At 54.6% G+C, this 22,381-nt stretch overlaps 3 protein-coding genes across 8 annotated transcripts in view; 1 reads left to right on the forward strand and 2 right to left on the reverse strand.

Annotated features, from left to right (window-relative positions):
- Window positions 1-67: 67 nt before the first annotated feature.
- Window positions 68-4,885, forward strand: PCSK1N (proprotein convertase subtilisin/kexin type 1 inhibitor). Its single transcript, XM_017855426.1, is given in 5 exon segments — window positions 68-187; window positions 190-278; window positions 3,637-4,109; window positions 4,525-4,640; window positions 4,643-4,885. Coding segments are annotated over 5 exon segments (777 nt in total). The 5' UTR covers window positions 68-165; the 3' UTR covers window positions 4,720-4,885.
- Window positions 4,886-6,002: 1,117 nt separating this feature from the next.
- ERAS (ES cell expressed Ras) lies at window positions 6,003-7,038 on the reverse strand. The gene has a single exon (XM_017855418.1). The coding sequence runs from the start codon at window positions 6,841-6,843 to the stop codon at window positions 6,142-6,144; it is 702 nt and encodes a 233-aa protein (XP_017710907.1). The 5' UTR covers window positions 6,844-7,038; the 3' UTR covers window positions 6,003-6,141.
- A 4,019-nt stretch (window positions 7,039-11,057) lies between these two features.
- Window positions 11,058-22,381, reverse strand: part of HDAC6 (histone deacetylase 6) — a 27,309-nt gene continuing 15,985 nt past the window's right edge. For all 6 annotated transcript variants that reach the window (XM_017855419.1, XM_017855423.1, XM_017855420.1 and 3 more), the window contains exons 11-29: window positions 21,184-21,310; window positions 21,009-21,074; window positions 20,855-20,914; window positions 20,697-20,786; window positions 20,254-20,360; window positions 20,097-20,164; window positions 19,689-19,857; window positions 19,472-19,600; window positions 19,110-19,278; window positions 18,267-18,400; window positions 17,620-17,688; window positions 17,316-17,508; window positions 15,794-15,943; window positions 13,238-13,412; window positions 12,444-13,120; window positions 12,247-12,360; window positions 11,968-12,114; window positions 11,742-11,870; window positions 11,058-11,490 (exon numbers count right to left, since the gene is read on the reverse strand). In XM_017855419.1, the coding sequence (XP_017710908.1) occupies window positions 11,422-11,490; window positions 11,742-11,870; window positions 11,968-12,114; window positions 12,247-12,360; window positions 12,444-13,120; window positions 13,238-13,412; window positions 15,794-15,943; window positions 17,316-17,508; window positions 17,620-17,688; window positions 18,267-18,400; window positions 19,110-19,278; window positions 19,472-19,600; window positions 19,689-19,857; window positions 20,097-20,164; window positions 20,254-20,360; window positions 20,697-20,786; window positions 20,855-20,914; window positions 21,009-21,074; window positions 21,184-21,310 (2,842 nt within the window). In that variant the 3' untranslated portion in view covers window positions 11,058-11,421. The remainder of the gene's footprint in view (window positions 11,491-11,741; window positions 11,871-11,967; window positions 12,115-12,246; window positions 12,361-12,443; window positions 13,121-13,237; window positions 13,413-15,793; window positions 15,944-17,315; window positions 17,509-17,619; window positions 17,689-18,266; window positions 18,401-19,109; window positions 19,279-19,471; window positions 19,601-19,688; window positions 19,858-20,096; window positions 20,165-20,253; window positions 20,361-20,696; window positions 20,787-20,854; window positions 20,915-21,008; window positions 21,075-21,183; window positions 21,311-22,381) is intronic.

Raw genomic sequence — 22,381 nt, forward strand, 5'->3', positions numbered from 1 at the left:
CCCCGGGGGGGGCGGCGGGGGGGGGGGGGGGGGGGGGGGGTGGGGGGGGGGGGCCCTGGTTCCGGGCGTGCGCAGCCGCAGAGCGCCGCAGCCTCGCCAGCTCGCCCCGGCACTGCGCACTTGCCAGCCAGTCCGCCCGTCCGGAGCCCGGCTCGCTGGGGCAGCATGGCGGGGTCGCCGCTGCTCTGGGGCCGCGGGCCGGGGGCGTCGGCCTTTTGGTGCTGCTGCTGCTGGGCCTCTTTCAGCCGCCCCCCGCGCTCTGCGCGCGGCCGGTAAAGGTGCGACTCCAGTCCGGGGCGGGGTGGGGTTGGGGGAGGATGCCACCGGCGAGGGTTGGAGTTGGGGCTGCGCCACCTCACCCTCGCCCGAGCCGGCTCCCGGTACGTGCGGAGAGATCGACGAGGGTGGCCTGGGCTCCGGGCGCCGGTCCGCGCCCAAGCCACGCCGGCACACCTGAGACCTGATTCTGTCTCTGCCTGTGCAGGTGGCGTTGTCCCGGGCGCCGCCGGTAACCTCGCCCTGCCCACCTTTCCGCGCCCGGTGCCTGTGACACTCTCCATGGCACTAAGGCGCTTTAAGAAAGGGCGCGCGCGCATCGGTGTGTGTGCGTGTGATGTGAGGACAGCGGTGTGGAGGTGTCGTGTCCTTGAAAGTGTGTATTCTTTGGTTTGAGCGCTTTCAAGTGTCCTACAAAGGTGCCGTGGTGCGTCTGGGTGTGTAGTGTGCGTGATACCGGGATACTTCTGTGCGCGATTCTTTTGTGGGCCCGATTGTTTTCTCAGTGACACCGTGTGTATATTTGTGAATCCTTATATGTGTGTTGGCATGGCCTATGGGCGTCTCTCTCTCTCTCACTCTCTCTCTCTGTGATTTCGTTTTTGTTTGAGAGGGAGTGGTCTTCGCATCTCCGTGTGCACATTCCGTAGTGGTTCTGTTGGACCAAGTGCCTGGGATTTCATTTGCGTGTTCCTGAGACTGTTTCTCTCTGTTTCTTTGTGGAGCTGTGTCATCCTGAGGAGAGGAGCCATGATGTCTCTCTGCTGCATTGTGTCTTTAAGGATGGTGCATGTCCTTGCACCTGGGTGGCTTGGCGAGTGTAACTGCAGGGGCAGCTGCAGATGTGAACGTGTGCAGGTCCTTACATGTGGCTGTGGCAGTGTTGGGCTGTATATGTGACATCTCCAGGCCTGTCAGTCCTCATAATGTGTGTGAGGCTGTGATTGCTGGTGAGTGTGACACCCCGGGGTGACTGAGGAGTGGTAGGCGCCAAGCAAGGGCACTTGCAGAGGCATCCTCCTCTAGCTCTTCAATACTGTCTGCATCAAAGATGGGAATTAAAAAAAAAAACTGTTACCTTATATCCGTGTAACAATGTGCTTAATATATATGTACAATGTAAAGAATGATGACAAAATAACTCCCCCGTGTAGCAGTCACTCCAGCTGAATAAATAGAGCCTGACCAAGAGTTAGAAGCCCCTGTGTGCCCCTCCCCATGGCAGCCCCTGTTCCCGCACAGTCCATATTCTATATTTTCTGTCCATTGACCCTTTTACTTCCTTACTTTTGCTTGTAGCTTATCACATATGTGTAGCTCTCAAAACAATCCGTTGTTTAGTTTTTCTTGCTTTTTGAACATCATTGAAATGGAATCATACTGGGTGACTGGTTCCTCGTAGTCACTAGGGGTCACTAGGAAGTCCTCAGGGTGTCTAGTAGTCTCAGGTAGTCTGCAGTGAAATTCTGGAACTTGGTTTTTTTTTTTTTTTTTTTTTTTTTCCCTTGGCTCTGCTTTGGTTGTGAGATTCATCCAAGTTTATGCTTGGTGGCTGTAATTCATTTATTTGTATTACTGCATAACATTATATCCTATGAGGACATCATGATTTATATATGTGTTCTCAATTTGTCGGTGGACATTGGATTGTTTCCAGGCTTTTCTTTCTCCCCTGCCCTTTTATGCTATTACAAACAGTGCTGCCGTCATCTGTCATGAACTTGTGACAAGTAGTGTATGTGCCAAAGCTACTCTGGGGCATAACATCCCAGGAGTGGGTCACAGGATATGTGCATCTTTTTAGATATTGTCAAACTGCTCTTCAAAATTACTTTGCCAGTTTAATTTTCACCAGCATAGTGTGAAAATTCCCATTTTTCTGCATTCATATCAACACTTTATATTATCAGACTTTTTGATTTGGGTCAATCTTTTGGTTATATTATGCATAGTGTCTCACTGGCATTTTCATGTGCTTTCCCCTGATTACTAATGAGGTTTTTAATTTTATTTTATGTTTGTTAGAGACAGCGCCTTCCTCTGTCATGCGCGCTGGAGTGCAGTGGTGCAATCTGGGCTCACTGCAACCTTGAGCTTCTGGACTCAGGTGATCCTCCCACTTCATCTTCCCAAGTAGCTGGGACTATGGGCGTGTGCCTCGCTCATTTTTTTGGTTTTATTTTTTGTAGAGACAGGGTCTCGCTATGTTGACCAGGCTGGTCTCAAACTCCTGGCCTCAAGCGATCTTCCTGCATTGGCCTCCCAAAGTGCTGAGATTACAGGCATGAACCACTACACCTGGCCCAATTTTTCATGTTTAGTAATCATTTTTGTGAAATAGGTGATCATGTATTTTTTCTATTTCTGTATGAGTTTTTCTCTTACTACTGTTTAGGAATTCTCTGTATCTTCTGTGTACCACTCTTTTTTTTTTTTTTGAGACGGAGTCTCGCTCTGTCGCCCAGGCTGGAGTGCAGTGGCGCGATCTTGGCTCACTGCAAGCTCCACTTCCCGGGTTCACGCCATTCTCCTGCCTCAGCCTCCCGAGTAGCTGGGACTACAGGCGCCCGCCACTACGCCCAGCTAATTTTTTTGTATTTTTAGTAGAGACGGGCTGTCACCGTGTTAGCCAGGATGGTCTCGATCGCCTGACCTTGTGATCCGCCCGTCTCGGCCTCCCAAAGTGCTGGGATTACAGGCGTGAGCCGCCGCGCCCGGCCCCTGTGTACTACTCTTTTATTAGCTATTTGTGTTGCAGGCATCACTCCTTTTAAACGTATTTATTTGTGGCCTGTATGTTTCTTTTTCAAACCTTCACAGTCATTTTTATGATCTTTTATTCCTTGCTCAGATTATTGGTACCCTCTTTTATTTCTTTAAACTTGTGGAAATTGTTTCAAAACTGCTTGAACTGAAAATTTGTTATTGGGTAATTTATTCTACAGATGAACTTGTACACATGCCAAATGGTATATGAACAAGTTTATTCATATAGTTCCTATTGTTCACAATATTAAATATGGAAAAATTTGTAACTGTCATATCTACCATCACTACTCTTATAAAGAAACTCGGTCCCCAGGAGTGGGGGTGGGGAGGGAGGAATTATGAGAGTCACCAAGGGATCACTGGCGCGCTGTGGGGCGGGGTAGGGGGTGTCTGGGGATCTTTGGTGGCCTTAAGTGTGTTTGGAGATATTTGGTGGTTTCCAGTGGCCTTAGGGGAGTCCGGGTATATTTGGATGGTCACGGTGCTTTTGGTGGCATCTGGGATGCTTGAGGCCCACGGAGCTTCCCAGGCTTGGGTCCCTGGCTCGACAGACGCTGACAAACTCTTTTTTCACACCTCATTTTCTCTCAGGAGCCCCGCGGCCTAAGCGCAGCGTCGCCACCCTTGGCTGAGACTGGCGCTCCCCGCCGCTTCCGGCGGTCAGTGCCCCGAGGTGAGGCGGCGGGGGCGGTGCAGGAGCTGGCGCGGGCTCTGGCGCATCTGCTGGAGGCCGAACGTCAGGAGCGGGCGCGGGCCGAGGCTCAGGAGGCTGAGGATCAGCAGGCGCGCGTCCTGGCGCAGCTGCTGCGTGTTTGGGGCGCCCCCCGCAACTCTGGCCCCGCTCTGGGCCTGGACGACGACCCCGACGCGCCTGCAGCGCAGCTAGCTCGCGCTCTGCTCCGCGCCCGCCTTGACCCTGCCGCCCTTGCAGCCCAGCTTGTCCCCGCGCCTGTCCCCGCCGCAGCGCTCCGACCCCGGCCCCCAGTCTACGACGACGGCCCCGCGGGCCCGGATGCCGAGGAGGCAGGCGACGAGACACCCGACGTGGACCCCGAGCTGCTGAGGTGCCCGGCAGGGGGTGGGGAGGGGTCGGGTGCCTCCGTCCGGGGAGGTCGAGGGAGAGGAACTGGGACGCCTGCTTCTCCCGTGGAGTGCGAACCTCTAAGTCCTGGGGCCCTAAGAGGGAGTGAGGTCCTGGATCCAGGGAGTCGGGGCAAGGATGCCTGGCTGAGTACTCAGTGGGGGAAGTGGACCCCAGGTCCTGGAAAGGGGAGAGGGAGGCAGGGAAGCCACCGTTTCTGGGATGAAAGGCGGGGACGGCTGTCTCCTGAAAGCAGTGGGCTGAGGACGCCTCCTTGGGGAGGGAACCTGTCCCCAGGCAGTATGTGGTTGTGGATCCTGCGTTCTGGGCCTCGGGGGTGGGGCCAGGGAATGCCCCACCGCGGACGCAGCCTCACTGCATTGCCTTCGGCCCTGCAGGTACTTGCTGGGACGGATTCTTGCCGGAAGCGCGGACTCCGAGGGGGTGGCAGCCCCGCGCCGCCTCCGCCGTGCCGCCGACCAGGATGTGGGCTCCGACGTGCCCCCTGAGGGCGTGCTGGGGCACTGCTGCGCGTGAAACGCCTAGAGACCCCGGCGCCCCAGCTGCCTGCACGCCGCCTCTTGCCAACCTGAGCACAGCTCGGATCCCTTGCACCCTGGGACCCAGGAGTGCCCCTGCCATCCCGCCACCAGGACTGCTCCCCGCCAGCACATCCAGAGCAACTTACCCCGGCCAACCAGCCCTCCCACCCGAGGATCCCTACCCTCTGGCCCCACAATAAACATGATCTGAAGCAGCTCTGTGCTTGTCTGTGTGAGTGGCAGTTTCTAGGGGCTGGTGGTGCCCACGGTGATGGTTGCCCTTAGACTAGGGGAGAGGAGCCCCTACCCTGGGTTCTGCACTTTAGAGCAATCACCTGTTCAGTCTATGTCTCTCCTAGAGGTGGAGGGGAAGGCATCAACATGGACAATGACAGTGCCCACGCGGATCTTGTGTCCCCCTTTTAGGCCTCACTTGGGTATGGGGATCCCAGGCTTTCAGGCCACTTTCAGGGCCTGCACCATCATCTTCCAAGGGACCATCCTCCTCAGGGCCAAGGGGTGGCTTTGTGGGGCACGTGAGTAGAGCTTGAGGTGCTGGCTGGGATGTCACAGGCACACATGAACACCTGATGCGGGGGAGAGAACGGGAGAGGGCTTCGCGCTGGGGAATGGGAGGTCCCAATACAGGCACACTCTTTGGCAGACAGGCACATTCTGGCAGGGAACTCTGAGAAGGCTGAGAAATTGGAGCCTGGATAGCCAGGTCACTAAGAAAGTGTATTTGCCAAAGTAGGATAGGTGTATTTCGTTTGCTTTGTAAAGCTTGATTTGCAATGTCTGTTTACCTATTTAGTTATGTAGTGTAGAGGCCTACCTGTACTCTTGCTCCAGGCCCTGGAGATACTGAGGGTTGCTGTGGCGGCAGCTGATTTGTGGCCATGGCCTTTGCACTGGCTATCCCCTCTGCCTTTGGATATCTTCAAGTTTTTGTCCAGATGTCACCTACTCTCTAGAAGGCTTTCCTGGACCTGTCACTCTATTCCTTCACCTGCCTTTAACATGTAGCCTTTATCACTATCTAGCCTGATGCCATATCTATAAGGGCAGGGATTTTTAAGTGTCTTGTTTGCCTCTACCTCCCTTGTATCTAAAGCGGAGCCTGGCACACAGTGGGCTCCCCCTGAATTTCTTGAATGAAAGAATTCTTACAACTCAAGTAACATTCTACCCAGTCTCACTCTCACCCACACAACACTCAGCCTGGAGGCAGCTTTGAAACCAAAAACACCATTTATTTAATTTTGCACAAAATCTCTCAACTTGACATAACAAAAGCAACATTAGGCACTCCCATGTTACCAAAAAGCCCCTCACCAAGTGAAAACAAGAGAGGTGTCCATCTTTCCCTAGTATACTGAATGTGTCCCTCAAAGCTAATTGCTTCAGGGGTCTCATGTCAAATAAACAATCACCCTGGCCTGGGGGGAGGTCTACATTTCTTGGCCAAGACCATCAGGCCACAGAGCAGCCACAGTGGCAGGTGGCCTTCTGGTGCCGGGCCTTCTCCCTACAGGACCTTGCCATGGGCTCCTTGGCCATGGCCTCCTGGACCCTCTGGATCTCATGGACCAGCAGGGAAAAGGCCTCCTCCACGCCTTGCCGTGTTTTGGCTGAGGTCTCCACGAAGTGGGCCCCCCAGCTGTGTGCAAGGGCTGCAGCAGCGGCATGAGCATCTCCAGCGGTGGTCACAAGGTCACACTTGTTGCCTACGAGGACAAGGGGCTGGGCGGGGTGAGGGCCCCAGGTGGCCCATATCTGCTGCAGCTGGATCAGAGACGAAGGGTCATCGAGAGCGAAGACGCCCAGCACACCATCACAGACAGCCAGGCACTGGTCACGCAGGGCCCTATGGATGGCCTGCCCTGCTGTGTCCAGCACATTCAGAATGCAGTCCCCACTGTCCAGAGTCAACTCCTTCCAGTAGGAATCCTGGATGGTGGGGTCGTGGTCCTCCACGAAGCACTGGTGGTTCAGCTGGATGGTCAGCGCACTCTTGCCCACGCCACTCGCACCCACCACCACAGCCTTGTACTCAGGAAGCTGCCTGCCAACATCCCTGCAGCGTGCCTGTGCCCGGTGGGTTTCCCCCTGGAAGGAAGGGCTCCATGTGGCCAGGCCCAGGTCGAAGGTGCCAGGCTTTGTTGGCAGCTCCATGACCCCAGCAGGCAGCTCAGGGAAGAGACTTGGGCAGCGGGCTCTGCAAGTGGGAAGAGAAGAAGCAAGACAACAGGCAATACATTAGGGGAGACCGTGTGAGGGCAAGGAGACAGTGGGGTGTCATTATTTTAACATTTACTGAGTGCTTATTGTGTGCTGATCACCTTCCAATTTGCGTGCTATATATATATGATTTGTGTTGTTTTCTCCCTGCCCCACGTCCCCCCCATCTCTCCTTCCCTCCTCACACGAACCAACAACTGTGAAGTCTGGATTTCCCAAACAGCTTTATTGAGATGTAATTTACATCCCATCAAGTTCAGCCAGCTAGTGTCCAATTTAACGGGTTTTAGCATATTCATGAAGTTGTGCGACTATCACCATAACTAAATTTTAGAACATTTTCCTCACCAGAGAATGCCTATGCCCATGAGAGTGCAGGATTTTGCCGGTTTGGGTCACCATTGAACCCCAGCCCAGCACAGTGCCTGCCAGACAGTAGGGACTCAACATTCCCACCCCCAGAAGGTTTATGTTCTAAAAGGCAGAGGCAGATAAGACAATAAACCAAATAAATATGTCAGTTACGTGGTCTGTTAGCCATTATCATTAGAATGTTGTCTTTATTAATTATTCAACATACATTTATTGGGAACCTACTGTGTGGCAAGGACATAGAGGTGGGCAATAAATAGACAACAAACTGTAGCCCTCATGAAGGTTATATTCTGGTTGGGGTGAGAGACAACAAACTAGGTAAAAAAGTGGGCCGGGTGCAATGGCTCACGCCTATAATCCCAGCACTTTGTGAGGCCGAGGCAGGTGGATCACCTGAGGTCAGGAGTTTGAGACCAGCCTGCCCAACATGATGAAACCCCGTCTCTACTAAAAATACAAAAAATTAGCCGGGCGTGGTGGCGGATGCCTGTAATCCCAGCTACTCGGGAGGCTGAGGCAGGAGAATGGCGTGAACCTGGGAGGCGGAGCTTGCAGTGAGGTGAGATCTGGCCACTGCACTCCAGCCTGGGCGACAAGAGCAAAACTCCATCTCAAAAAAAAAAAAAGTGAACTATATGTCAGTAGCAGGTGATAAGCATGCAGAAGGTGCTTAGTTCATGCCAGGCTTTTAAATTACAATTTAATCTCCATTCATTAATTCAAGAATCTTCCTTTGTGCCAGGCATTGTGGTATGGCAGTTAACAAAACAGACCCCAGTCCCTGCCCTTGTGAGGATTAGATTCTGGCAGAGAGAAAGAGACAATAACAGATAAGGAACAAGGAAGTTGCGTGTTCGAAGAGGATGGGCACACGGCAGGTGGTCAATTAGTGTTAGTTATTAGCAGCACATTCCCATTCACTCAGTGAATGCCCCTCGGTGTCCTTGGGCTCAGGAAGTGCCCCGCTTAGTGCATCCTAATGGCTGTTGCCACGACTCCCCTCCGAAAGCCTGGAGCAGCGGCGGTTTGGGGGCAGATGGTGGCTTCGAGGTTTGGTGGAGTTGGAGATCCGGAGGTCGGGGTCGGGGCAAGGTCCCAAATGGGGATGCAGCCTCGGCGTCCTCAGCTCTGAGGGATCCCTGGGAATAGTCACTGGAGACGCTGGCCCAGAAGGAGCGGGGGCGGGATGAAGAGAGCAGGAAGTGGAGGATGGAGCTTGGGGGTCCCCGACGGTTGGGGACAGGAAGAAGACTTGGAGGACTGCGGGGAGGGGCGAGGCAGCGGCGCACGTGGAGGGAGAGGTCTGCTTCTGGGGGTCCTGTAGGGGTGCCCGGCCATCTTTAGGGATGGGTCAGAAGGCAGAGGCGGGGTCGAGGCTGCCTCTTAAGTCGGGGTCCAAGCGGCTGGAGTCTGGGGGCGCCGACGGTGAGGAAGGGGAGCCCGGGGACTGGCCGAGTGGCCGAGCGCAGCTCCCACCCCAGCTGCCTGGCGGGACCCCCAAACTCGCCCAGTTCCCTCGACGCGCAGGGAGGCCGCGGCCCTGGTCCTCACGGCCCCTCTCCCGGGAGGAGCCGCGAGGCGCAGAGGCACGTGCCAAGGGCACTGGCCCAGGGTCTCAGCCCGCGGGAAGCGCCGGGGATGGGGGGCTCGGTGCTCTCAAGTGGCGCGGAGCCCCCGGTGGGTCCCCTGGGCTCCTGGCGGTGGCCGCGCGCTCAGAGCCGCCGGGACCAGGTTGGGGGGCTTCGTCCAGCTCACCGAGGCCGGCGCGCTAAGGAGCCGGGATCTGGGGTCAGGGCGGCCTCGCCAGGTCGCGCTTTCCTGGACGAGGCCGGGTGAGGTACAAAGCTCGGAGTGCGGAGGGGTCCCCGAAACCAGGGCTGCACTTCGGGCTCGGTGTGAGCAGTGTCGCCCAGGCATCCTGTCAAGACCCATTCCGACTCCAGCCCAGCGCCAACACCCGTCCCGGCAGGCCGAGTGAGGGGCCGCTCGCCCGGGAGAAGGCTTGGCGCTTGGGGGAGGGTCCCCTAAAGCCGGCGCGGGGATACCCCAGGCCTGGCGGGGCCGGGGCACCGGTGCCTCGCTCACCTGTGTCCGTGGGGAGGCGGGCGCGCTGGGACGCTCTGACAGGCCTGGCAGGGGTCTACGATTGATCCCCGGGGCCCCCCCCCCCCCGGCGGCGAGTGGGGGAGTGGACATGCGCAGCTGCCCTCCCTCAGCTCCTCAGGCCGCCCACCCCCCTGCGCCGCGCCCCTGCCCCTGCCACTGCCCCGCCCCTGCCCCTACCATTGCCCCGGGGAGCAGGGGTCGTGCCCCAGGTGGCTTGTGCACAGGTATGTGGGTGCCACAGCGGCCTCTAGGGGTGCGCGGACGGCGGCCAAACCTCCCTGTGTGTCCCCTACAGCACCTCTCCCTTGCTTTCCTGTTGGTGGTGTGTGTGTGGGAGAGTTGGGGGTCAGATTTTGACCAGGATGGCCTGACTTTGGGAACCGTTTTGTGGGAAGCTCTTTGAGGCCACAGAGCCTGTGCTGCCTCAGCTCCGTTTTTTGGTAGCTCTGGAGAAAAGTGGAGAGTGACAGAGGAGAGGTCATTCTGTCAGAGAAGAAAGCCCCTGATCAGAGGCGGCTGCCTGTCAAAGCTACACATTTCCCAGGCTCCCTTGCAGCTATGGCAACCACATGCACAGTCCTGATCAATGAGAGGGCAGCAGAGGTGGGGCATCCAGAGGGCTCTTAAAACAGGGCAGCCCCTGGCCCGGGAGTGGTGGCTCACACTCAGTGAGAGGGCAGCAGAGGTGGGGCATCCAGAGGGCTCTTAAAACAGGGCAGCCCCTGACCCGGGAGCGGTGGCTCACACCTGTAATCCCAGCACTTTGGGAGGCCGAGGCGGGTGGATCATGAGGTCAGGAGTTCGAGACCAGCCTGCCCAACATGGCGAAACCCCATCTCTACTAAAAATACAAAAATTAGCCAGGTGTGGTGGCGGGCGCCTGTAATCCCAGCTACTCAGGAGGCTGAGGAAGGAGAATTACTTGAACCTGGGAGGCAGAGGCTGCAGTGAGCCGAGATCGTGCCACTGCACTCCAGCCTGGGCGACAAGAGCAAGACTCCATCTCAAAAAACAAAACAAAACAAAACAAAAACGGGGCAGCCCTGGCCCTTCCCCATCCTTCCTCTTCTTGACTCAGTAAGGCTGTGGTGGTCAGCTTGGGATCATAAGATGGCCATGAAGACAAGTCCTGGAAACCTCAGCTCCTACTCCCTTGAGCTGCCAAAGCAATTCTCACCACGTGGGAGAAATTCAACTCTCAGACTGTCCTCCAATTTCCCACCTCCGGTCAACGGCAGGCACCCCTTCTGCCAAGAAGCTACCATGACCACCACATTCAAGTTAAACCTGGACCTCCCGCCATCCTGTCAGGCCAATGAGACAAATGGGGAAACAGGCCTGGTGAGGATACTTCCTGCTAGTTTTCTTGCCTTCTCAGCCTAGGGTGTGGGTGTGGCTGGGACTGGCTGTGAGGCCCCTATTTCTAAGGCAAGCACCCTCATTTCCTCATGGATTCTACCATTTCATATCATGGATTCTACCATTTCATCTCCCGTGGAGCCAGTCAAAATGGCTGCTCTATTTTCAGTTAGTTTTTTGGGGGCAATGGATGGGCAGGGGATTGACCTGACAGAGACCCACTCCCTCTTTCCTTCATTACTCATTGGCTCTGCTGGCCAGGGATGTGGGGTTCTCCACCTGCTCAAAGTCAAAAGGCTTTCTCCAGGTTTTTTAACAGCTTGTACTTTATTATATATGCAACCTTGCCATACCTGCCAGTTAACTCCCCTCCCGCCAATGTTATCCTCGTGATATCAGCTCCCTCTTGGGGCCTCTGAGCTGCCCCCCTTTCCTTCTGGGTTGGAGTAGTGGTACCCCTCAAGCAGGCAATGGACAGGGGGAGATCCACAATTAATCGTCGCAGTTCTCTTAAAAGTATTAACACTTAAATAAGCACTCTTGGGGAGTTGCAAAGGATATTCAGGATGGGATGCAGTGGGAGGCTACCCCTCATCCAAGGTACAGGCTGGAATGAGCTACAGCTGGTCTATCGTGGGCCTCAGAAGGTGAAGAGGGACCGTATTCTGGGGCTTAGTGTGGGTGGGGCATATCCTCCCCAAACTTGTTCTGGTGGGCGATGTTCTTCACATCTAGGAGAGCCTGAGGAGGAGGCAAGAATAGGGCAGGTGAGAGAGAGTGAGGACCCCTCTACCTCGGCTGCAGGGCTGCCCCCACTCCAGCCCTCAACCACTCTGTCTTCTGGACTATCCCACAGCCCCCGCCCCATGCAAAATAATCACATGAGGCAGCCATGCAGAGGGGCCTGTGGTCTCCCTTTACCCAATCACAGAAGGGCTGTGTGTGTGTGCGGGGTGAGTGTGCACGTGTTGAAGGGTCTACCCAGGGCCCACCTGGTGGTGGACATAGGCCTGACAGTAGTAACACCAGGCTGACAGGTCGATGTAGCTGAGGACCAACGGGTGTCCAGAATTTCCATGGTGTTGGAGCATGTGGCCATTGATGTAACGACCACAGTAGACCTGAGGTTGGGGGTGTGAGTGTCAGGTGGGGGTCAGCACCCCCCTGTAGTTTGCTCCCAGGCCAACCTCCGCCCCATCCCCTTCCTCTGCTCCATACCTGATAGCAAGAGAGACACACCCAATTCTCTTGCATTGTTCCACAGTCCCCACAAGGTTGGGTCACGTCTAGGCCTGCTGCAGGTATGGGGCATACTGCCACCAAATGGGGACACCAGGGCAGTGGTGTCACAGCATAAAATATGGCCTGGAGTGGGTGGGTGAAACTGAGTAAGCTGAAGACCCCATCTCCCCATTATATGTTTATCACATGCTCCTACCTGGAGACACAAATTGGCAAGAGAAGGAAGCCACAGTCCCAGCCTCTCCCTGAGCTCACCTGATCAGTGAGGCCCCTAGATCCCTGCATCAGCATCGAATCAGCCATGTCCTGACCTCCAGCTGCCTCTCCTAGTAGGTTCTCCTCTCCTGGGGCCTGAGATTCTGAGGCCCCCTGGACACGCAGAAGTAAGAGATGTATCAGAGAAGCCCGGTTCTTGCCCCTTCTTGCCCCTACCTGGGTGTGGAGGGCCTTACCTGAGATTCGCTGCCTAGCTCCAAGGTCCTGAGACTCCCAATCAGTGTACTGGGAGATATCTGGGGTGTAGTTCCCTGCACAGGTGAGGTTGGGGGGGTCTGGTGGTCTGTGCTCGAGGCTAGAGGAGTTTGGATCAGCTCGGTGCCCCCTGGAGCCTCCTCTGACGTAGTCTGGTCCAGTGTGGCTCCCTCCATGGCTGCCTCCGAGGTGGTCTGGGCCAGTGTAGCTCCTCCTACAGCCTCCTCTGAGGTAGTCTGGCCCAGCGTGGCTCCCCCAACAGCATCCTCTGAGGTGGTCTGGTCCAGAGTGGCTCCTCCCACAGTCTTCTCTGAGGTGGTCTGGTCCGGAGTGGCTCCCCCGACAGCCTCCTCTGAGGTGGTCTGGCCCAGCATGGCTCCCCCAACGGCTGCCTCAGAGATGGTCTGGGCCAGTGTGGCTCCCCCTGTGGCTGCCTCTGAGGACTGGTCCTGAGTGAGGGCCACCACAGCTGTCTCTGACTTAGTCTGGCCTGGAGTGGACTCTTCCCCAAATGATGCCGAGGTGATCGTTCCCATGCCTGCTTCCAGAACCTTCTTTTCTCGTGTGGTCATCCGCTCAGCTAACCTAGGTTTGGCTGGTTGGGGTGCCTTCTTGGTGACCAACTTAGAACTGGAGGGTCCCTCTCTGTCTTCTACCTCTGGAACCAGGGAGAGAGATCCTTGAGTGTGGGTACTGTCCTCCTTCCTGCCTCTAATCCCTGCCTCCCAGCCCCCTCCTTCCCTGAGTTCCCTCCATCGCCACCAAATCCACTCACTCATGACCCGTAAGCTGCGCCAGTATCTGCGATGGACTTGGATAGTCTCAGTGATTGAGGCCAGGGCCCCTGATAGAGGGGGCCGTGGCAGGGTCAGCAGGGGTGGCGGGTCTCCAAGGAGGGAGCGAGTGCAGGCAGCCATGGACTCTGAGATGGATGTCAGGTTATAGCCACCCTTTGTTAAGGAAAAGGGGAGGGAAAGGTATGGTGGGGGTTCATTGGGGAATTTGGAGGGCAACATGTCCTGCCTCCCCAATCCTCCCTACTGAGCCCTGCAAGTCTGGAGAGGGAGGGAGAGTACTGGGAACAAGTGAACAGAACCCACACCTGTAAGATGGGCAGCACCCATTGTGTAAGGTAGTTGTTGTGGGGAGTAAATTGTAATGTAAAGTGCAAGATAACGATACTGATAAAAGCATTAGTAACAGCTGACATTTATTGTTTGCTGTGTGCCAGACCTGATTTTAAGTACTTCATGCATATTAACTCAATCCTCACAACCACAGGTGCTCAATCTATACAGGAACTTGCCTTCACGCCATACAGAAATCCATCTTCACACTGTCCAGGAACCCCTGGCCTCACATCATACAGTAACCACTGACCTGACCTGCACAAGACGACTGCTGTGAATCCATACAAAAGACCCTGCCCTGACCTAGTACAGGAACAACTGGACTCTCTCTCCACATGGACTGCTATATTGACTTTTTTTTACATTCCACAGGAATCCCAGTCGCTATTCTTTTTACAGATAAAGAAACTGAGGCTCAGAGTGGTTAGATGACTTGTCCGAGGTCATAACAGCTGAAGAGGCAGCACTGGGGTTTGAACTTGGGCTCTCTGATGGAGTCATCTGTGTTCTTAACTCCCACCGTGTCCTGTCACAAGCAGTACTGGGCACACAGTAAGTGGGACTTTTTGCAAGCCAATTAATTTCTCTGTGACTTATTTTCCTCATCTGTAAAGTGGTGAAAATAACAGCACAGGCCAGGCATGGTGGCTCACCCCTATAATCCCAGCACTTTGGGAGGCCGAGGCGGGCAGATTACCTGAGGTTAGGAGTTTGAGACCAGCCTGGCCAACATGGTGAAACCCCATCTCTACTGAAAATACAAAAATTAGCCAGGCGTGGTAGCATGTGCCTGTAGTCCCAGCTAGTCAGGAGGCTGAGGCATGAGAATTGCTTGAGCCCAGGAGATGGAGGCTGCAGTGAGCCGAGACTCACTGGCGCACATTGCACTCCAGCCTGGGTGACAGAGCAAGACTTTGTCTCAAAAGGAAAAAAAAAGAGGCAGGTACGGTCATTCATGCCTGTAATCCCAACACTTTGGGAGGCTGACGCGGGTGGATCACAAGGTCAGGAGTTCAAGACCAGCCTGACCAACATGGTGAAACCCCATCTCTACTAAAAATACAAAAAAATTAGCTGGGTGTGGTTGCAGGCGCCTGTAATCCCAGCTACTCGGGAGGCTGAGGCAGAGAACTGCTTGAACCCAGTGAGCCGAGATTGTGCTACTGCACTGTAGCCTGGGCAACAGAGCAAGACAACGTCTCAAAAAAAAAAAAACAAAAACAAAAAAACAAAAGAAAAGAAAAGAGAATAAGAGCACAGAAGGTTGCTGAGTCGATTAATATCTGAACAATGCGTAACAGTAACCAGGGCCCAGGCGCGGTGGCTCACGCCTGTAATTCCAGCACTCTGGGAGGCTGAGGTGGCTGGATTTCTTGAGGCCAGGAGCTCAAGACCAGCCTGGCCGACATGGTGAAACCCCATCTCTACTAAAACTACAAAAATTAGCCGAGCGTGGTGGTTGGTGCCTGTAACCCTAGTGACTCAGGAGGCTGAGGTGGGAGGATCACTTGAACCCAGGAGGTGGAAGCTGCAGTGAGCTGAGATCGTGCCATTGCAGTCCAGCCTGGGTGACAGAGTGAGACTCTGCCTCAAAAAAAAAAAAAAGAAAAGAAAACACACAAAAAAACAAAAAACCAGATCCAACAGATTCAGCATTTACCATATGCCAGACATTCCTCCATGATTAGCCTGCCTCATAAAAATGAGGAAACTGAGGCACAGGGCATGGGAATACTGAGTCATTTACAAAGGTCAGTGAATTTTCTTTGTCCCAGGAACTTGTTAGAGGCAGTTTAGGTAGAGTAAAAAGCACAAACCCTGGAGCCAGGCTGCATGGGTTCAAGTCCTGGTTCTGCCATCAGTAAATGTGCCATCTCAGGCTAGTCATCACACCTCTTTGTGCCTCAGTTTCCCTGATCTTGAGAGAGGAAAATAATGAGGTAAGCTGACCCTACCTCATAAGGCTGCTTTGCCAAGTAACTGAATGAATAAGACACATGAAGTGCTCAGAAGAGTGCTCTGCACAGTGAGCACTCAATTAAGGCTGTTAATATTGCTGTTATTCTTATTACTACCCAGTATGTGCCAACAATCCCAGGCAGGGACACTCAAAGGAGATTTCAGGAAACTGTCCTGAGTGATGGTGCGAACATTTCCAAACTACCCTCCCACTGTGGGAAGAGGGACCAAGAGAGAATTACCTCTAGGATAAGGATAATGCGGCCACTGGCAAGGCCCATCAGCAGGTGGGTGAGGTGGGCATAACCCTCAGGTGACACCTGGCAGCCCCCCAGCGGGTCCCCCCGTGCAGCATCAAAGCCAGCTGAGACCAGCACCAGTTCTGGGTTAAACTGAGGCAGGGAGAGAAGAGATGTATAAGCATGAGGGTGGGGGCTTTTGGTAAGTGATGGCAACCCAGAGACATGGAGAAAAGGACAAATGAAGACATGGAGATGCAAGTCAGAGAGATGGAGACACAGGATCTGCAGACTGGGAGATGCAAAAGCAGAGACTGAAAATGAAGAGGGGAAGAAAAGAAATACAGACTCAGAAGAAACAGATGCAGACTTAGAGACATGGAGACAGTAGAAAGGGACAGATGGGGACATGAGACATGAGACAGACTCAGACATCAAGAGAGTGACATGAAAAACAGAGAGACAGAGACATGTCCTTACACACACACACCCCAGGGTCAAATGCGGGACACATATACACAACATATAGGGTTTTATATACATAGTGCCAAAGAGAGGTGCTTGCACACTTCCATAACAGAAGATGGCAATGCAAGTGCCACACACAGAGAAGATAGTCACACAGAGCCACAAGTACTGCCACACAGACAGTCCCATATAGACCAGTACTACATATCTGCACTAGTCATGTACACACACACACACACACACACACACACACAGTTTCTCAAAGAGGACAATAACCCGCAGCCACCCTGCAGAGTCACATACACATGCCATTACCACACAGCCACAATGGCGACATGCACTCTGGTGTGTCCACAAGAGCTGGTTACTTGCACATACAGTTGTACACATACAGAAGGCTGTCCTGGCCACCCGCGCACGTGCAGATTCAAAGATGCACACCAGCGCCCAGGGTGACAAAGCGGTGCTCACACCCCCTCCCTCCCTCCCAGTCAGCCATACGCAAGCCACTAGCCCCCCAGCTCACACAGAGGAAAGGCAGCTACCTCCCAGTCAGAGACACACACGCAGACAGCCAGACAGTGACTGCTGTAACACACAGGCTTTCACATCCAGAGGGTCCCACACAGGCTGTCACAGAGATGGTTGCATTTAGTGACATACAGTATCACACCCATCACACAGAGAAAAGGTGAGAAATACCCGCCTGCACAGAGTCGCACACACACATACTCAAACACTTGTGATGGCACACACATAACACAGATTCAGCCAGGACACGGGCCACTGCTGCATAGTCAGAAGGCCCTCACACACACAGCCAAGACAGTCACTCACATAGTGTCACACAGAGAAGGCAGTCATGTACAGTCACCTGTACACAATACACAAAGTGATCACAGTCACCAACTGCCCCGGTAGCCTCATTAATCACCCATGGGCTGTCTCATATCATCAGCCACCTGGCAGTCAGACGCACACATGCTGAGGAGGCAGGTCCAGGCTGCCACCTGCACAGGCGTGTCACATACATCCTGCGATCTATCCTGAGCTGTACCTCGTAGGCAATGGGAAGCACCAGGCGATGCCAGGCAGCTAGGTAGTCAGCGTCACCCATGCGGGGCCCGTTCCATGCCACGTTGACGGTGAAGCCTGTGCCGGCAGCCCGGCCGATCTGACTGCTGGCACCCTCATCCCCCATGGGGAAGAAGGTGCCATGATCATAGCGGTGCAGGGACACATATAGCACACTGCCGGGGATGGGGTAGGAAGGGGGCCATGGCTGGTTAGGGGCTCCAGTACCCCTGAGGTGCTCACCCACCTCCCTGATCACACTGTGGCCCCTGACTGCAGCCCCTTACCTGGGGTCATCCTCAAACATGTGCTGAGTTCCATTACCATGGTGGACATCCCAATCCACAATCAGGATCCTGGGGAGGAGACAGCACCTCAGTAACCTAGGATACTCACCCCCGGAAGAGGGCTGGGCCAGACCCCTGGGGTCTGTAGGGGCATTTAGTGCTGAGTGGCAGGACCCTAGTCCTATCAGTTAAGGAGAAAAGTCTGATCCTGGTTCCCGAGGGCTGCCCTGTAGGCCTGAGCAAGTGCTCGGGGCTGGGCCCTGGGCTCTTCTGGGTCATTGCTAGGGAACTGGACCCTGGGCCTTGGGCAGCTAATGCTGGGGACTGGTTCCTGGGTCTTCTGGAGTATGCATCAGGAGCCTGGACCTGGGTTCTGTCGAGGCAGCTGCTATAGGCCAGAAATGCTGGGGTGGGACCCTGAATCCTGTTTTATAAGCGCCAAGGTAACATGATCTGGGGGTCCTATCTAAATAGGCACTGAGAGGCTCCATCCTCAGTCCTTCTCTGGGTAAGGGCTGTACCCTTATTTCTTTCTGGGGAAGTCCTGGGAGCTGGACCATGGGGCATGATGAGTAAGCAATGGGCTGGGGAGAGCATCCAGGTCCCCACAAGGATCAGGACTTGGGGGGTCCCCAGGGAGTCCTTACCGCAGGGCACGCCCACTGATAGCCTGGGCATGGCGAGCAGCCACAGCCACGGAGTTGAAAAAGCAAAAACCACAAGCTGCATCCTGCTCCGCGTGGTGTCCTGGGGGACGCACCACAGCAGCACCATTCAGAACCTAGGAAGCAGCAGGGTGCTAAGATCGGACAGCCTGCCCTCCAGCTTACCCTCACCTTCCTTTCTTCCTTCTTCTTTTTTTTTTTTTGAGATGGAGTCTCACTCTGTTGCCCAGGCTGGAGTGCAGTGGTGCTATCTAGGCTCACTGCAAGCTCTGCCTCCCATGTTTACGTCATTCTCCTGCCTCAGCCTCCTGAGTAGCTGGGACTACAGGTGCCCGCCGCCACGCCTAGCTAGTTTTTTGTGTGTTTTTTAGTAGAGACAGGGTTTCACCGTGTTACCCAGGATGGTCTCGATCTCCTGACTGCGTGATCCGCCCACCTCGGCCTCCCAAAGTGCTGGGATTACAGGCATGAGCCACCGTGCCCAACTCTTTTTTTTTTTTTTTTTTGGACACAGAGTCTCACTCTGTTGCCCAGGCTAGAGTGCAATGGCACAATCATGGCTCACTGCAGCCTTGACCTCCTGAGCTCACCTCAGCTTCTCAAAGCACTAGGATTACAGATGTGAACCACTGCACTTGGCCACCCTTCCCTTTCTCCAGTTCCTTCCATTATTACCCCAGCCTCTAGGCCCGCCCCCTCCTGTGCCCCTCTCCATGGCCCCTTTCCTCAGGCCCTGCTTGACTCTCTCAGAGCATCCAGAAACAGCAGGTGGCCCTCTTTTTCAATTCTCCCCAGGTCCTCCTCTCCCCACCCCAGAGGACACACCTCTCCCGAGAGCACAGCCTCCACCAGGCAGCAGGCAGCGCCAGTGGCAAGCTGTGCACAGGCGAAGGTACTGGGGCAGATGTAGATGGAGTCAAAGTTGGAACTCTCACGGTGCAGCTCCCGGGTTTTCATTTTCTCTGTGGCCCGGAGATGACCCACGTACTCAGCACTGGAGGCACAGAGAGGTGCACCGGCAGGACAGTGAGGAGGGACCATCCCCTCCCTGGGCCCCACCCGCAAGACAGGAACTTCAGCCCCTCCCAAGTCCTGCAGCAGCTCCCTGGGAGGGGAAACCCAAGCTCCAGCCCCTGAGACCTCATCCAGTCCTGGGAAGCCACCCACCCCAGGCACCGGGGTCTGACCTGTGGCAGGTGAGCAGCTCAGCCTCTGTGGCGGGGCGCGGTGTCAGGGTGTGGCAGCGCCCAGCAAGGCCCAGCTCCTCCAGACGGCACATGATCCGCAAGATGCGCTGTGGTACCTCAGGGTGGTGGCTAGCAGTGGGGAAACGAGAGGTAGGGACTTAGTGCCTGATGGGGAGGGACCCCCAACACCTACTCATCCAGCCCTCCAAATGCCTACCTGTCCCACAAGTTGCAGTGATTCATCATACTTTGGTCATAGACCAGCCCTGTGCGAGACTGTAGCACTGGCCACGTCAGGATTGGGAGCACAGGGGGCTCCCAGGGTCCTTCCTCCTCATTCTCCTCTACATTGTCCTCCTCCATGTTGTCCCCCTCCACGGTCTCAGCTACAAGGGGGACGCCACGTTTGTCCTACCCTCTCACTCTGAATCCCCGTCATACTCTGGAACTCAGGTGACCCAAATAGAAAATGGGGTGGGAGGCCTGAAACCAGGGCCCAGGGAGAGAGAGGGCCTGACCCTCTACCTCCAAGGCAGCCCAGTAAAGTCAGAGAAAGTCTGAAGACAGTCTGCCCCAGGGCTCATCCCACGTCCACCCCACACCAGGCCCACACCCCACTTCCTACTTGATCTCACAAGAACCTCCCAGAAGGGCTCAAGGGCTTCCAGAGCACAGGAGACTGAAGCCTGGGCACTGCAGGGCAGGGCAGGGAGGAAATATGAGGTCAAGGAATGTGGGCAGGCAGTGAGGCTCCCGCTTTCCCCTCCTCCACCGGGGCTCACCTCCGGCAGGGGGCACCAGGTGACTCCAGCATGGGGCAAGGGTCTCCCAGAAGGGTGTGGAGCGAAGCACTGACACCTTCAGCCAGGGCGCGGAGGTTGTAGCCACCCTGGGGCAAGGAGTTGTGAAGGGGGATCAGGAAAGGACCAGACATGACCAGGGAATAACAATAATGATGATAATAAGAAAGTGCATACCAAATGTCAAGCAACAAGGAACTTAGAAGGGGGCCTCATTGAATTCACTGGACAATGATATGAGGTGATTACCATTATTATGCTCGTTTTACAGAAGGAAAGCGGAGGCACAAAGAAGTGAAGTGACTTATGCAAGGTTATCCAGCTAGTAAGTGAAATGCTGGGCCAGGAACTCCTGTTGGACTTGAAAGCTTCGTTCTTAAGCCCTCCAGGATCCACAGGCTGAGGGACGAAGGTGAGTCACTCACCTCCAGAGACAGGATCAGCTTGCCTCCTGCCAGACCCATGAGCAGGTGGGTTAGCTGGGCGAACCCTGCCGGAGTGGCGGCCATCTCACCCTGGGGGGACATGGAGGATCAGTCTGGCTCCGTGCAGCCCATCTGCCGCCCCAGGGAGCCTGCCTTACCTTGGGGTCCCCTTGCAGGGCATCAAATCCAGCAGCCACCAGGACCAGCTGAGGCTGGAACTGAAGGGGGAACAGACTCTATGAGGCTACCTGCCATCACGGCCTAACCTTCAAGGCCACTCCTCTCCCCCAACACACCCCAGACCCCCAGGACCTCGAGGGCGACTGGCAGCAGGACGTGCAAGAAAGCAGCAATGTAGTCAGCATCCCGCATCCCCACCTGCAGACACAGGAGTGTAGTGGGGGATGTTCAGCCACCTGTCCCGAGCTGCTGACAGAAGGGCAGGGCTGGGCCTCACTTTGGGGACAGAGGGTGGGTGAATGCTGACCTGGTTCCAAGGCACATTGATGGTATATCCTTGGCCTTGGCCGAAACCTGTGGTGGACCAGTTAGAGGCCTTCAGGTGGGGCCAGAACCTACCCTGCTCATAGCGGTGGATGGAGAAATAGAGGACACTGGGGGCAGAAGAAAAAGAGGTAAGAGAGTTGGAGAAGAGTCAATCCCCATAGACACTCCCAACCCAACAGTTGCCAGTTTCCTCTACCACTCATTTCCCCATTCAACTACTCGTTCATTCTCTCATTCATTAATCTCCCCATTAATTATTTAATCCATGAATCCATTCTTCCATTAATTTATCCTTACATTCAGTCACCAATTTAATTATCTTACCATTTATCCATTCTTATCTTTATTTATCCATTACCTCACTCACTCATTCATTTAGTCTCTCACTAGAACCTCTTCCTCAGCAAACATCACTGCCCCCTCAGTGCCCACCCAATTTCAGGCTCAGCTCTAGGGTCTATCCCAGATCATGGGGGCTCCTGACTCTGTGGGGTATTCTAGATCATGTCTGCCCACTACCTGCCCCTATGACAAAGGTAGTAGTAACAGCAGGTCAAACCCTGTGACACTGGTGGCCCAAATGGAGCATGGGGCTCTTAGCTGCGGGGAGCTAGCTAAGGCTGAAAAAAGCCTCAAGCTAGGCTGGGGAGTTGGGTGATTCTCTAGCAGGAAGTAGAGAGACCTGGGGGGAAGGGGTGAGACTTGCTTCTGTGGGTGGAACTGGAGACGGGGTGCTGGCTGGGGCTGCCACAAGGCCAGTGAGAGGGCAATTCCTTCTCCCTAATGCCTTACAGGTCACCTCTACTACTTCTTCTATTTTATAGGCAAGAGAGTGAGCACTCAGAGAGATGAGATGGACCGACATGCAAAACAGATACTGAAAAGATGCGATGCATGTGTTTTAACAGAAAGCCCAGCAAGGGGCCATGGGAGGGCTTAATTCTGACTGGGGAAAGCAAAATGAATAATCTATCATCCATCCATCCTTCTATCTGGTCATTTACCCCCTGTCTTGTTGAAGAGAGGATCTAAGGCAGATTTTTTAGGGAAATGCAAGAAATAGTGGTATGCATTGAATCTAGACAAACTTAAGAGTCACATTTTAATGTGTTGATAATGTAGTTGTGAAATTTAATGCAAGTGATATAAAAAGATTCTTTTTTTTTTTTTTTTTTTTT

The sequence above is a fragment of the Rhinopithecus bieti genome, unplaced genomic scaffold (assembly GCF_001698545.2).
Source record: "Rhinopithecus bieti isolate Rb0 unplaced genomic scaffold, ASM169854v2 scaffold_41728, whole genome shotgun sequence".
Classification (NCBI taxonomy): Eukaryota; Metazoa; Chordata; class Mammalia; order Primates; family Cercopithecidae; genus Rhinopithecus; species Rhinopithecus bieti.

What these genes read in the sequence shown, in the direction of transcription:
- ERAS (XM_017855418.1), bottom strand. Translation starts at nt 6,843, where the DNA reads ATGGAGCTGCCAACAAAGCCTGGCACCTTCGACCTGGGCCTGGCCACA.